The 13,550-nt window shown below is 34.9% G+C and overlaps 2 protein-coding genes across 13 annotated transcripts; one reads left to right on the top strand and one right to left on the bottom strand.

The window, feature by feature from the left end:
- LOC115712938 (uncharacterized) lies at window positions 1-4,671 on the top strand. 8 transcript variants are annotated; one of them, XR_009687587.1, is made up of 10 exons: window positions 23-420; window positions 503-602; window positions 1,337-1,478; window positions 1,576-1,815; window positions 2,078-3,071; window positions 3,148-3,386; window positions 3,474-3,547; window positions 3,646-3,754; window positions 4,137-4,262; window positions 4,370-4,671. XR_009687587.1 is itself a non-coding variant. In XM_030641368.2 (9 exons), the coding sequence occupies exons 2-9, from the start codon at window positions 544-546 to the stop codon at window positions 3,913-3,915; spliced, it is 1,896 nt and encodes a 631-aa protein (XP_030497228.2). In that variant the 5' UTR covers window positions 1-357; window positions 503-543; the 3' UTR covers window positions 3,916-4,177. The 8 variants fall into 8 exon arrangements, 5 of the variants coding, with proteins under 5 accessions (XP_030497228.2, XP_060970936.1, XP_060970935.1 ...); XR_009687588.1 differs by having other exon boundaries at window positions 4,137-4,267; XR_009687589.1 differs by adding an exon at window positions 3,877-4,021 and having other exon boundaries at window positions 26-420; window positions 4,137-4,671.
- Window positions 4,502-8,934, bottom strand: LOC115712936 (uncharacterized). 5 transcript variants are annotated; one of them, XM_061114948.1, is made up of 10 exons: window positions 8,721-8,934; window positions 8,411-8,565; window positions 8,150-8,230; window positions 7,837-8,030; window positions 7,765-7,803; window positions 7,319-7,555; window positions 5,551-6,807; window positions 5,325-5,474; window positions 5,051-5,231; window positions 4,502-4,973 (listed from the first exon to the last, which is right to left on the bottom strand). In XM_061114948.1, exons 2-10 carry the CDS (start codon window positions 8,529-8,531, stop codon window positions 4,792-4,794), a joined length of 2,442 nt encoding a protein of 813 aa, XP_060970931.1. In that variant the 5' UTR covers window positions 8,532-8,565; window positions 8,721-8,934; the 3' UTR covers window positions 4,502-4,791. The 5 variants fall into 5 exon arrangements, with proteins under 5 accessions (XP_060970931.1, XP_060970930.1, XP_030497225.2 ...); XM_061114947.1 differs by having other exon boundaries at window positions 7,765-8,030; window positions 8,150-8,211; window positions 8,358-8,565; XM_030641365.2 differs by having other exon boundaries at window positions 7,765-8,030.
- Window positions 8,935-13,550: the final 4,616 nt, after the last annotated feature.

Below are 13,550 nucleotides of genomic sequence, written 5' to 3'. Positions count from 1 at the left end.
CCAACCAAAAATAACTTTACAATTTCATCCCTATCACTATCAATGGCAGAATCTAACTAATTTCATTTTCAGGTCATTTTCCAACCTCTTCAAACCAAATTAACAATCTTTACACTCAATCTTCTTCTCCAACTATTTGTAGATGAAATGCCATATCTCATCAAAATAATTAAATAAATAAATAAATTACTCCATGTTGATTACACTTTAGTGTTTATCTTCAAGAACGAAGAAGGCAGAGACCAGTCTTTCACACCAAAACGCGTTCGTTCAAATTCTCTTTTCCATTCCGCGTACGTATCAAAATCTGATAATCAAAACTGGGTCGATGGAAAGTTTCCATTTTGTTTCGAAGAGGTGGTACAGTCTTCTTCTGTTCTCCATTTCGGCTTTCACAATTCAGCTTCGATTTTCTCAACTGTATGAGATTTTTTTTTCTTTCTTTCTGCTATTTGGTTTAATGGGTTCAAGTGTTTGAGAGAAGTATAATCTATTTATTCAGGATAATTTTGTGAATAAAAATCTATTCTCTGGTGGGAGAACATGGATTCCATGGAGTCTTGTTCTGATCATCTTTATCCTCTAACAAGTTTACAGATTGGGTAAGTGACTATTCATATTCATTTTCTGTATTCAGCTAAGAGTATACCATTCATATGAGTTCATCCATGTTTTACTGCTTTTGTTTTTTTCATTTCTTTGTACCTGAGTTTGCATATTACAATGGCTAATTAGGATTTTTTTCTTAACACATACCAAATCGTGCCTCCGAACTTGAAAAGTTCTTCCGAAGATTGTTGAGTTAAGAGTTTTCATCTAATTTCATTCAATTTTACTAACAGCAGTTGTATGGACGGAATACATATACATTTACAGTCACCACGTTAGGCGTCTGTTAGTAAAATTAAACGAAATTTGACGAAAATTTTTAAATACAACAATCTTAATAACTTGTGGTAATTTTTAATACTGAAAAATTCAAAAGGCACGATTTAGTACATGTCAAATTAGAAAGAAAAAATCTTAATTAACCTTATCTAAACGAGTCAACTATGTTTTGGAACAGAAATGTCAATTTCTTTCTTTTTGTTTTTGTGGGTAGTGGGGAATTCGATTCGTGATGTTGAATTTTGGTTTCTAACACTTTGATCACCAAAATACTAGTTGCCCGGAAGATATTTTATGAAATATGCCAAAGACAACTTCTTTGTCCTTACTTGTTGTTTGTGGTGTCAAATCATATTTTGGACCACATGAGCTCGTGTTTGTAAAATGATTTCTGGTCTTGAAACCACACCTCAAGGCATTTTTCTCACATTGTTTCTTTTGCCTTTAGGGATATCAATACAAATCTTTCAAGGGAATTCTTGTATTTCGCCTCTGTTAGTCATAAGTTTTTTATCCTTGTTGATAATCAATCATGGAGGAAGGCCAAGCATTCAACATCAACCCGCCTCAAGGCGTTGGTGACCACCAAAGTGAGGTTTTAGGACAATTGTGTTAATGTTTGATTGTGATATTTTCACTATCATGTTAATTAAAATCATTTAACTTGAACTTTTTCCTTAATTACAGTACAGAACTTCACCATTTAGAAATACTAGACCATTACTAAGGAGCTCAAGTTTCCATTCAAGCTCTTCTGGCCATGAAACGAATCGCTTGTTTAAGTGGTTTCCCACTTTTGACATTGCTAGTTGGAGAGACAAGACTCCATTTTCCATCAAAAATTTGTATAAGGAATTGCATGGTTTTATTGTGTTTGAAGTTTCATGGGAAGATGTTAGGGGAATCAATTATTTGAATCAGCTTCAGGTATAAACAAGTCTATTGAGAAAGTTACTTTGACAATGGTTACTGTGATTTAAGATACAAAGGAAACAACAGTCCTCATGTAATTATTAAATTAGTTAAGGAAAGTTGAATCCTTGACATGATCATCTCAACTGTAATTGAGTTAGTAAACATGATCTTTGAATAAACCAGTTACATATTATCTTGAAAGAAGGTAAAATAGTCTTAAATTGTTATCGATTGTGTTTGGCTTGTTTAATAATACAATGTGTTGCCATAACAGACAGATGGATCCATGGCTTTCGAAGTAAAATCGTTGACTAAATGGGAATTTAACAGCATTGATCAAGCATTGAGTTGTATCTCATCATGGTTCTCAGGGACTCAACCCGAAACACAGATATTGAGGAACAATCTAATTCTTTTGCAAGGAAAATTTCCTCATCATTCGACGAAGAAAGTTGCATCACAGGCTGATGAGGTCTTTTCTGAAGACATATTCTTCGATGCCAGTGACTCTGCTCTTGATGAAAACGACACAATGGATATGGATCAGCAGCAGCTACAAGAACCGAAACCGTCAGGAAACACAGAACAAAATGGGGAAGTGGATTGTTATAGCAATAGTGGCAGAGAACCAATGGTATATGAGGACATTCTTTTGCTATGCAGGTTCAAAAATAAAGATCTTCCATTTAAACTAAAGCAAGTAATCACCTCAGATTTGAAGCTTCTTACATTACTTGAGTCAGGTCTCCCCACTTGGGTTATCTTTCTTCAGTCATATCCACTATTTTGTGCACTTTATCGTCCCTGGATGAGACCTTTGTTTAGAACTATCTATATACTAATCTCACTTGTAACAGTGATAATTGGATTTTATGATCTCTATAAGAATGTCCCCCTATTAAAGGCTACTATCTCTCACCTTTGTGGTCCTTTTTTCAACTGGATTGAATCATGGGAGATGCTTTCTAGAGTCAAATATCTGGGGACAATGTTGTTCCTCCAGAATTTCGAGAAGGCTGTGAAGATGTTTCTTATGACAACACGAGGAGTTAAACTGCTAGTTTCGGAAGTCTCAGATTTTCTGATGTACCCAATTGAAGTAATGGCTGATTTCTTACTGCCACTATGGAGATTTGCAGCTGATACAACGGAAGCATTGTACAATACTGGATTGGTTACAATTGAGTTCTTGAATAGCGAAGTTGGTCTCTTAGTCGAGGATTTGATCACACCCTTGGAAGATCTCTATTCATATGTATTGAGTTCAGGTACAAACATTACACAGAATTTTCTCTAGCTTATATCAGAATTTTCCTTTTATCTGATTGTATCCTTTGTCTGCAGCCACACTAGTTCACCCAATCTTAAAGTCCTTGTGGGATTTATGCCTCTTTTCTATACAAAGTTTTCTTACATTGGCAAGTTACTTGGGTGCTCTATTTTGTGAAATATATGAAGTTATTGAGAGTTCCTTCATGGTGGTTGTAAACACCATGACTCGGCTCATAAATCTTGTTCGTATAAAGCCTCAGCCGTCTGAGTTCTCACTTTGGCATTCTCTTTGGAAAGATCTATTCTCAAAGGTTCCTCTCTTTGATGCATCTTCTATTGATAAACTCTTTTTTGGATAAATGGTTTTCTCTTTGATTCTGCATTGATGTGATGTGTAGGTATTTCGCTCTATCCGAAGTATTATAAGCGTTCTATCTGCATTCGTTGCATCCTGCAATAGGCATAGACTAAGGTAACCTGTGTGGCCAAATTGTGCTTTCAGATACTTGAAGTAAATACCATATAGACTCTCATCTAAGAAATTGCATATTGTTGGTTGTGTATGTGCAGCATCTACAATTACCTAAGAGTTATACTTCGAAAGCTTTCCAATCGCCTTGGTTTTTCCTCCGCTAACTGCTCCTGTTGCCGATCACCTCAATCGAACATTCATGTTAAGGTAATCTATGAAAGTTTAATGCCAGCCCTTTCAACTAGCTTAGAATAATACTAACTGAAACTTAATTAAACATAAAGGAAGAACTATAAACAAATTAGTAATCATATTATATTGAAATGCAGGTTGAACTTGATGTTAAGGAATGTAAACATTGCAAATGAATTTTTGTAGAGCAAGACAAGGCTGGCAAGGTCTCCTTTATATATATAGGGGAATGTGTTTGGCATTTTTGATGTGATTTAAGTTTGGTTTGGTTGGATCAATAGGGTATAATTCAGTTTGTAAATATATCAGCTCTTTCTATTATGAAATGAAATGTGACTATTTGTATATTGAGATTCATAAATTGATGTTATACGAATTCAAGTCCATTGTGCTTTAGGTAAAAATGGGGATTTTTGCGCAAGTCCCATATTGTCCAAAGGCCTTTGTTTTAAGAGAAATCATTTAGTTGAAGACTTAAGCCTATTAAAGAAGCTAAGGATCAATGAAATTGAAACCTGTACAGGTCAGGTACATCAGATTATAGTGTTCTGACTTTGTATCAGTCAAACCTTTGTTTTTGTTCCTTATTATAGCATAGCTGATAATATATAATATGGGGTTTGTTTTCAGATATCCTAGAAAAGGATAATAATAATGACTTCTCTAAAAGCATTTCAAGCAACCGTTTTAGATGCACTCCCATGAAGAGGACAAGGGAAAATGATGTTGATGAAGCTATTGTTTCAGCTCCCTACAAGAAAATCAGATGAATTCAACTTTTATTATTTTTAATTTTTCAAACATTATTCCTATTGTAAATTGTGAGAGTTCCATACAGAAAATTTGTAAAAATTTGTGTAATGACATTGTGTACAAGTACTCTGATCGTGAGTTCTCTAATGAGTTGAATGAAGATTGAAAGTTCTCTTAGAGTTTGAGATTGTCAAAACTGAAAGTGAAATAAAATACTTTCAAAGTGAATTTGGAATCTCAGTGTGTAGCCTACTTGTAAAATTAGCTGGTTCCTAATGTACACAAGTTTACTGATGACATCATTCCAAATAGAATTTCCAAACAACAGCAATTCCAGCCACTAATATAATTTTGAGTATGAGCTTTGAACTGAAGAAAGACGATTTTGTGGAAGGTGACTCTGCTGTTTTTAACGGTCTTCCTGTAATCTTGGAAGACAACTTTGATAAGAACCGAGATATGGGGCTGGCTTTCTTCGAATCTGGAACCAAACAGAGTTAGTGAACTACCGGTACAACATAAACAAAGGAAAATTCTCGATTAGTAGTATGGTTTTACCTTTGTTCTTTAAAAATCTCTCTTCTTCAGCAACGCGACGACGGAGTACATTTAGTAAAGATCCAAAATATAAGGCGAAAACTGTGCATGTAATGGTGATGACATTGTATGGCATGCTAAAATCTGGAGTGGTTAAAGGGACAAGTAATACTTCTGTGTAAGACAGAACAGTACTGTTTTCCTACATTACAAATCCATAAAAAAACAAAGTAAATACAAAATCTAATCCAAAGTAGAACATGTTTATAATTAACATAACATTTTTGAACTGTACCTGAAGTTTTGCTAAAATAGGTAAGGTCTCCAAAGATTTATCTTCAATGTAGTGTATGCTTGCTTGGAAATCTGGATAGCTTACTAGGGCCGACGGGATATCGAATCCCTGATTAGCATCTGGTGGATATTCATCAATATGCAAAAATCCCTACAAAAATGTACTAATCTAGTTATTAAGGAAATAGAGGCACTTGCAATTTTGAGCCAGTATGATGAAATCATACCTTATCGAATTCTAGAGTTACAACAGCTGATTTCATGGCACAAGGGAGCTTTAGTAACATCTCCATCGACCCAGGTGACACCTTGTCTTCAGAAGGCGAAACGTGCATCTTCTCAACAGAATCTGAAACTGTTTGTGGTTGTTCATCAACAAATACTTGTAGTGTATGATAATACACCTTGATATACCAAGGCACTACTTGGAAAATCTTAACCTGCAATTTGCAACTCTCTTTTGTTGTATCGAAATGCAATAGATTCCCATTCAATCCAGTGGGTTTGAAGGATATAGCAATAGCACCCCTTTCATTCCCACTTCCCATTAAGAATCTACTAGCATGTAATGGTGCTTGCTGACATGACCAAACAACAGGAAGCTTCCATGTTAGGCCCAAATCAAATGGCTCTGATTCGCTATACTTCTCAACCGAATATACATACAGAAGTGAAGGGTTACTCTTATAGGAGCCAACAACTTCCTCCAGTACCCTGTCAGGCTTCACAGACAATTGAAATCCAGGACTACTCCTCAAACCTTCATAAACTATATCATCAGCAACAGAAATTTCATTTTCTTTCGGAAGCTTATCCAGTTCAGCAACTAGACCCCCATCAAGTTGAAGATATACATTACTGGACTTAGCAAGAACACATCTTCCATTGACTTCCCTCCCAAAAATTGTAGTCAAAGACCAACTTGGTTGCGGTTTTGTTTCCTGGGAAGTTATAAGGGTTCTCCTCTCATGAGGCTGCAGAACAACTGTAAGTGTTTGCTCAAGTAGGATGCCTGAATCTACACCATTCGAATCAAATTCATTTGAGGTCAAATGCAAACGCTGCGAATGATAAAATCCTTTGTAAATAGACGGTCTATCCATTAATGCAGCAAGCCCAGCTTTGTCTCGACAAGGAAGAAGCTTGAGCCAAGGTGTAAGATTCTCAGTACAAACAGCCTCCCTTGGCAAAGTACCGTATCTCAGACTCCCTGAAGCCGACCGAAATCCCCATTGAGGAGCAGAATAAGAGGTTGAAGATTCTAAAAAGTTGATGGAAGCACAAAACAGACCAGAAAGAGCATGAGTTAGATTCTTCCATGAAGCATCAACTTGATGTTGAGGAACATCAAAGACAGCCCATAACTCAACTCCAGGAGGTTTGGCATTATTGCTTGGTATGGGGTCAAAACCACCCCAGCTTTCATAGTTCCAGCGACCTTGTGTGAAAGACAATTCCATTTCCTTAAGTTGAAATTTCTTAACCTGTCCATGGAACAATATCCTGTAAATTATTAAGTATTTACAAACACCTACTACTTCTCATGAATATACTAACCTAAGAGAAATGCTAAAATGCACCCATAGTGCCTAACATCTTGTACAATTCAATATCACTTCTCCCTTATTTTACTTTAACAACTATTATAGACAACCGCTAACTATTTATATGAAGCTAACTCATAATTGTGTTGGGCACCATGGCTCCTAATATACACATGGGTTTGTTCTTGAAGTGAAATATATAGTATTTAAGAAAACGATTGGATCAGTCAGGACTTTCAAAGATTCATTCTTATTGAACTGAAATCAGGGTCTTGAAGAATCTAAAATTAATCAACATTAGTTAGACCCAGAAACCAAAAATAGAAAATTCACAAGATCTGAGAGTTAAAGTTCCTATAATTGAATTTCTACTCTCTAAATTTTAGTCCTTTACCTTTTTATTTTTCCCTCAAAAATAATTTTCAAAAGAAGAGGGCAAGCAAGTTCATACCAGCTGAGATATAGCTTTGGGGAACAGATGGTGGTGGTGGCCATTGGAGCTGATTGGCGGAGCACTAATTCCGAAATGGAAGTGGGCAAGAATCTTTCGATCTGGTAAAGGTCTCAGCAGCAACTCCTCGGAGAATTCTTCTTCTCCGATGGCGGATCGGAGGGTCGCATTGGCACACAAGAATTGACAAAAGAGTATTAGATAAAGAAAGAGAAAGCCATCCACTGATGTACTTGCCTGGACCAACAATGAGTAAACAATCAGAAAGATTAAATACAGTAATACTAACAATAACATGTGTTTTTGGATCATTACTTCATTCATTTAGTGAACTTTTTGTTTCATTTGAGTTCATTTATTATACAACAAGATTGTGCTGTATTGTGATTACTATTTTTCAAAAAACTAAGCTAAAGCAAAATATGGTAAAAATAATCCATTCATGCCTTTTGTGGGGCCTTCTTCTTAGCAGCTGAATTGGCAACCTTTCTATTCTCCGGTGCAACTGCAACAGCAACACTTCTCCTGGTTGGCTTGGCGGCCTCCAGTGAAGGCTTATGTGGATCGTAATTCACAGGCTGTGGATCCATACTACCAGAAAGCTTTTCACGAAGATCTCTCACGCCTGAATGAGACCCTCTTCCACTTACAGATGCTTGTTGATTTTTCCTTTGGAGCTTCAAACGAAGATCTCGAGAATCAATTTGGCGATCTTCATAAGCCATTAACACATAGTCAAACTCAAAACAACATAAGATACATACTGAAAACCAACAATAGACATTAATTAGTTTTCAGTTGCATTGCATGTGATATTATTTTAATCCATACTTGAAACTTGAGCTTCATTATCCTCATAAAGATCATGTTCCCATTTGTCATCTTGCCTTTGTCTGCAAAAGGGAATAACAACTACTCAGTCATAATTGTGCTTCCAAACCTCACAATACCTAAAAAAAAGCTAAAGATTAACGATTGAGAAATTTTTCCACTGAAAACCCATTACCCAATAGCCAAGAGTACAAAATAAAATTAGTACTTCCTCAAAATATCAAATGCAAATAAACAAAGCATTTCAAGGGAAATTAGTACTTCGACATTCTCTAGTCTTATTGGCTCGAATAGACCAACTTGACCCGAAATCTCTAAAGCTACCATTAAGACGGTCCTTTATCGACCTCCTATTCTCAGCGTCCTCTCGATCAGCATACATCTCAAATTTTATATCAAACGAAACCCCAAAAACCCTAATTCCAAAGAAGTTGGTGAAAAAAAAAATAGTTATCAGAGAACAAATCTTTATCGGTGGGTACGAAAAGATTGAAAATCAAAACCCTAATTTTGAAATCACTGAAAGAAGTAAGCAAAAAAAAACAAGGAGAAAAGAGGAAGGAACCCAAACCCGCCAAACTGCGATGCTGTGGTAAGCTGTTAGAAAAGGCTTGTTGTTCGCAATGAGGAGGAGAGAAGAGAAGCCCACCTTTCTTCTGGTATAAGATTTTAGAGAGAGAGAGAAGAAATGGGGAAAGATCACATATGGAAATGGGATCTCTTCTCTTCTCTTCTCTCTCTTTCTCTGTCTGCGTCTGGAAAGAGAAAGCGCACCGTATTGGTCCAACTAAGAAAGGGGTTGAATTTGAGTGTGCCTTTACATTTTCCATTATATATTTTTGGGTGATTCTACGCACCCATTTAAAAGGATGTACTGATGCATCCTCTACTTATTTCGGCATTTAGAAAAAAAATTTAGTCTAATTTTTTTTATATTCATATACGTTATAGCTATTTAAGATATTCTACAAAATTTTGAGAGATTCAGAATAATTTACAATATAGAAAACAATGTTCAAACAGTCTATTTTACACGCGTATAAAATAAAATAGTCACGCGTGCAACACACTGTTAGAACGTAATTTTCGGCATGTTAAATTTTTCCGAATTTCTTAAAATTTTGCAGGATGTCTTAAATAACTATAATTTACATGACTATGAGAAAAAATTTGACTAAAAAATTATTTCGGATACTGAAACAGATAGAGATGTATCTGTATATCCCTTTTAAGGGGGTGCATTATAGAATTTCCCTATGTTTTTATATTTTTTCAGAAATGAGAAGCTGTAGTTCGCGCCGTCATTGTACACCGATATACCTCTAAACCCGTTTGTTTTAAATGAATATGGGTAATTTTTAACTTGATAAAGTTAATTTATTTAGTAAAGAAAAATCCTAAAAGCTATCCGTGGTGTCTATTACCTTTCTATCTTTTAATATCGCTATTGGTCAAATTAAATATCGGGTCTCATATAATTTAATATAATAGCTTTTAAGGAATATCGCTAGCCAATCGCAACGCGGTATGTTGAGAAGGTGCTAGGCATCACTGGTGCCCTAATAACAATGCTCTTACTTTTAGTTTGATACGCTTAATTTAAAAATGATACGATAATAATCTATGTAAGAGTATATGTTTTTAAATTTATAATATGTAAATTATATTTTTTTAGTTAAATAAGATATAAATATGTTAAATTGCTCATAAATATGTTATAATAAGATTGTAAACATGTTAAGTTTTTTATAAACATGTTAATGAGTTGATAAGTTAACTAAAATTAAGCATGATTTTTTATATAAACAGGATAAGTCAGGTCAATCCATTTAAAAAACGATTGAGTTTGGGTTTTAATTTTTGACACGATTAATAAATGGGTCGGGTTAGGTTTGATATTTGTTTGCAAACCTAAGTCTCGACACAACACCAACATGACCGACGAACACAAATTGCCACCTGTTTTGGCATCCGAGACAATTTATTAGTTCAATTTTTTTATAGTCATGTACATTATAATTATTTAAGACATCCTATAAACTTTTAAAAAATTTAAAAGAATTTAATACGCTGAAATATGAATATGTTGCAAGCGTGACTGTTTTATTTGTGTGAAATAGACTATTTGAATAATATTTCTTATATTATAAATTATTTTGAATTTCTCTAAATTTTTTAAGATGTCTTATATAATTATAAAAAAAATAGATTAAAAATTACTTTTAAATACCAAAACAGATAGGGATGCATTTGAAAAAAAAAATGAATTGTGAAAGTATCCTAAATGTTATTAGTATGAATAAGTATCATTGACTTAAACATAATTGACCTGAAAACTAATATAACATAAAAATATAGAATTTTAGACGTTTAATATAGCATTACTAGATTAATTAGAGGTATAATAAAGTAACCGCTACAACCAGCTTAATACAATCCGAATAAATTTACAAAAATCCTATAATTTTTTTAAGCTAGTTGGAAATCAATGTCAATTAATAAATTTTAATTTTTTTTTATTAGTTCGGATGATAACTTGAGTTTGCTTTTAGCAAAAAAAAATTCTTACATTATCAGTTTTCATTAGTTCATTGAAACTTCAAAATCTCGCAAAAATTACAAAGCAAAAATGCAATAATTTTGGAGGGGTTATTTTATCATACCCCTAATTAATCTAGTATTAGTAATGCTAAATAAGAAAACAATCTAATAAAATTCTGTCAACACAAAAAAAAAAAGTAACATGTATCATAAATTTTGTCCAGAATGAAAATTTTTCATTAATCATTTACAACAAGGTTGCATCGCTCTTGAAAGGAATAAACACCAGAGCATGTCAACAAGGTTACTTGAAGAACTGAGTAGAGTGATCACTCACAATCAGTCACGGACCCAGAAATTTTACTTTGTGGGGCTTATTTATCATTCAAAAATATTTATACCTATATTATAATTATTCTTACTAGATTTATTTAATTTTATGGGAGCTTTTTTTACGATTTTGATCTATAATTATCAAATTTAAAAAATTACATTTAATTTTTGAAAAGGCAATATTTTTGCTAAGGAGGCTATAGCCCCCAAACTAATACACTTGGGTCCGTCCCTGCTCACAGTCACCGATCGAGAAGACACAACCAACTTTCCTTCCATACCAGAAAATATCTATGTCTGAGGAAGACAAAGGTAGAAGAAGGATCATGCTCTTACTCTACTGTCCTTCACTTTCCAACCTACTTCAGCTCGCTGTTTGTGAGGATCAACGAATAGATTTGGGTTACATAGCCACAGCATTTGGGTTAGACCCATTAACACTCGTAATCGAATGGCCACTTCATCGCTACGGAATCGACTTCATCTCCTCCTATCTTACTTGGAACTCACTCTTTTCTTTCTTCTCTGCTAAACGACTCTCCACCTGGTAAATACCCCGCTTCGACCCATTAATCGTCCATGGAAAGCTCTTCGTACTCGAACAAAGAGTAAGTATTTCTTTGTTTGGTTTCGGAGAAAAATCATCGATTCTTGCTGCAACTCGATGACGTATTTATTCATATCTTTTGCGGGAGCGCATGATCCTCGGGATGATCGTAGTAGGCCGAGAGGTCAAGATGATATTGTTTTACCAAGCAATAATAAGAAGATGAGAGAAGCTGATTCAGGTATGAAACAAGTTTTTAAGTATAATATATGGATTTGTGTGTATGTATAGTGTATAATACAAAGTTGGTAATGTAGTATTTTGAGTTTTATATAATTAAATCCAATATAGTACTTATTATAGATGTGGTATTTTTAGACATAAGTCTAAAATTCAGGACATGTGGCACTCTCGGATTGGACAAGTCAAATGTTAGTTTTGTTAGTTGGTTTAGGAGGGAACTCTCTTCATGTACTACACCTATATAAACTCTAAACCAAGACAATTCTATGGGACACTAATTGAGACACAAAATCAGAGAGTGAGAGAGAATTGAGACTGAGTGATTGAGAGGATTAGGAGCTTGACTCCTTCTGTAATCGATCTACTCTGCGTGATCAAATCACTTGTAATCATTCTTGATTAATCAATAAAGAAGTATGCTGATTGTTTCCCGAGGATGTAGGCATAGATTACATTGATCTATGTTCGAACCTCGTAAGAGAAAGGTGCCATTTTTATCTGTTTAAAGTTCTTTAATTGTTGTTTGCTTAAAAGTTCTTACTGGTTTGAATTCATTGCTGGTTTTTGGATTGCATTTTCGTTTTCTGGTTTATGTTGATATGTTCTTTGTTGTGTGTTCTTGAATGAGGTGAATTGTGGATTCACCACAAATGGTATCAGAGCAAGGTTAAGGAAAGAATTGACATTCAAGAATCGGTTCAAGACTCAAAGAACACAACCTGAAAATGTCATCAGCAAGATTCGAAGTTGACAAGTTCACAGGGACAAACGACTTCAGCTTATGGAGAATCAAGATGAAAGCTTTGCTTGTTCATCAGGGAATCTCAGAAGCTATCGAACCTAATCAACTTGAAGAACTAACAGATGTAAAGATCAAAAGAGACACAGAATCAAAAGCTCACAGTGCCATTTTACTAAGTCTTGGAGATGAGGTCCTGAGAGAAGTATCAGATGAAACTACGCTCTTTCCTGGTCTGTGGATTAAACTTGCTTCCATCTACTTGAAGAAATCCCTAGCCAACAAACTGTATCTAAAGAAAAAGCTCTATGCAATGAGAATGGATGAAAGCAAAGAACTGAGATGTCACCTTGATGAATTCAATAGAATAGTTCTTGATTTGAACAACATAGGTGTCAAGATCGAGGAAGAGGATCAAGCAATTATTTTGCTGAGTTCTCTACCTAAAACCTATGAGCATTTCGTAGACACCATTCTTTATGGAAAAGATACATTGACAATGTCAGAGGTAAAGGCTGCACTCAACTCAAAGGAAATTCAAAAGAAAACTGATGACAGGGGAGATTCGAATGGTGATAGTCTGTACATCGGAAGAGGAAGACCCGACAGAGAGAATTCAAGAATAAGTTTAGGCGGTTAGCCAATCCAAGAACAAATCCAAATTCAAGACCTGGGAAATTCTCATTATCAAGTAAAGAAGGACACTTTCGAGATGAATGTAGAAAGCATTGAAAGCAAAGAATTCTAGAGGTAAAAGTAAAGAGAGAGGTGAAACTAATGTTGCGAGAGGATGGATACGAATCGGCGGATGTATTGGTAGTGTCGCAAGGAATCAGCGGAGAATGGATATTAGATTACGGGTGCTCATTTCACATGACACCTCACGAAATCGTTCGTGAATTCAAGGAGATACAAGGTGGAAATGTACTCCTGGGAAACAACAAAGCCCGTCGTATCAAAGGAATTGGATCTGTGTTGTTTACCATGCATGATGGCAT

Source organism: Cannabis sativa, chromosome 4 (assembly GCF_029168945.1).
Source record: "Cannabis sativa cultivar Pink pepper isolate KNU-18-1 chromosome 4, ASM2916894v1, whole genome shotgun sequence".
In the NCBI taxonomy this organism is placed as follows: domain Eukaryota; kingdom Viridiplantae; phylum Streptophyta; class Magnoliopsida; order Rosales; family Cannabaceae; genus Cannabis; species Cannabis sativa.
The sequence above is the reverse complement of the archived record's forward strand: the minus strand, read 5'-3'. Positions and strand labels throughout refer to the sequence as shown.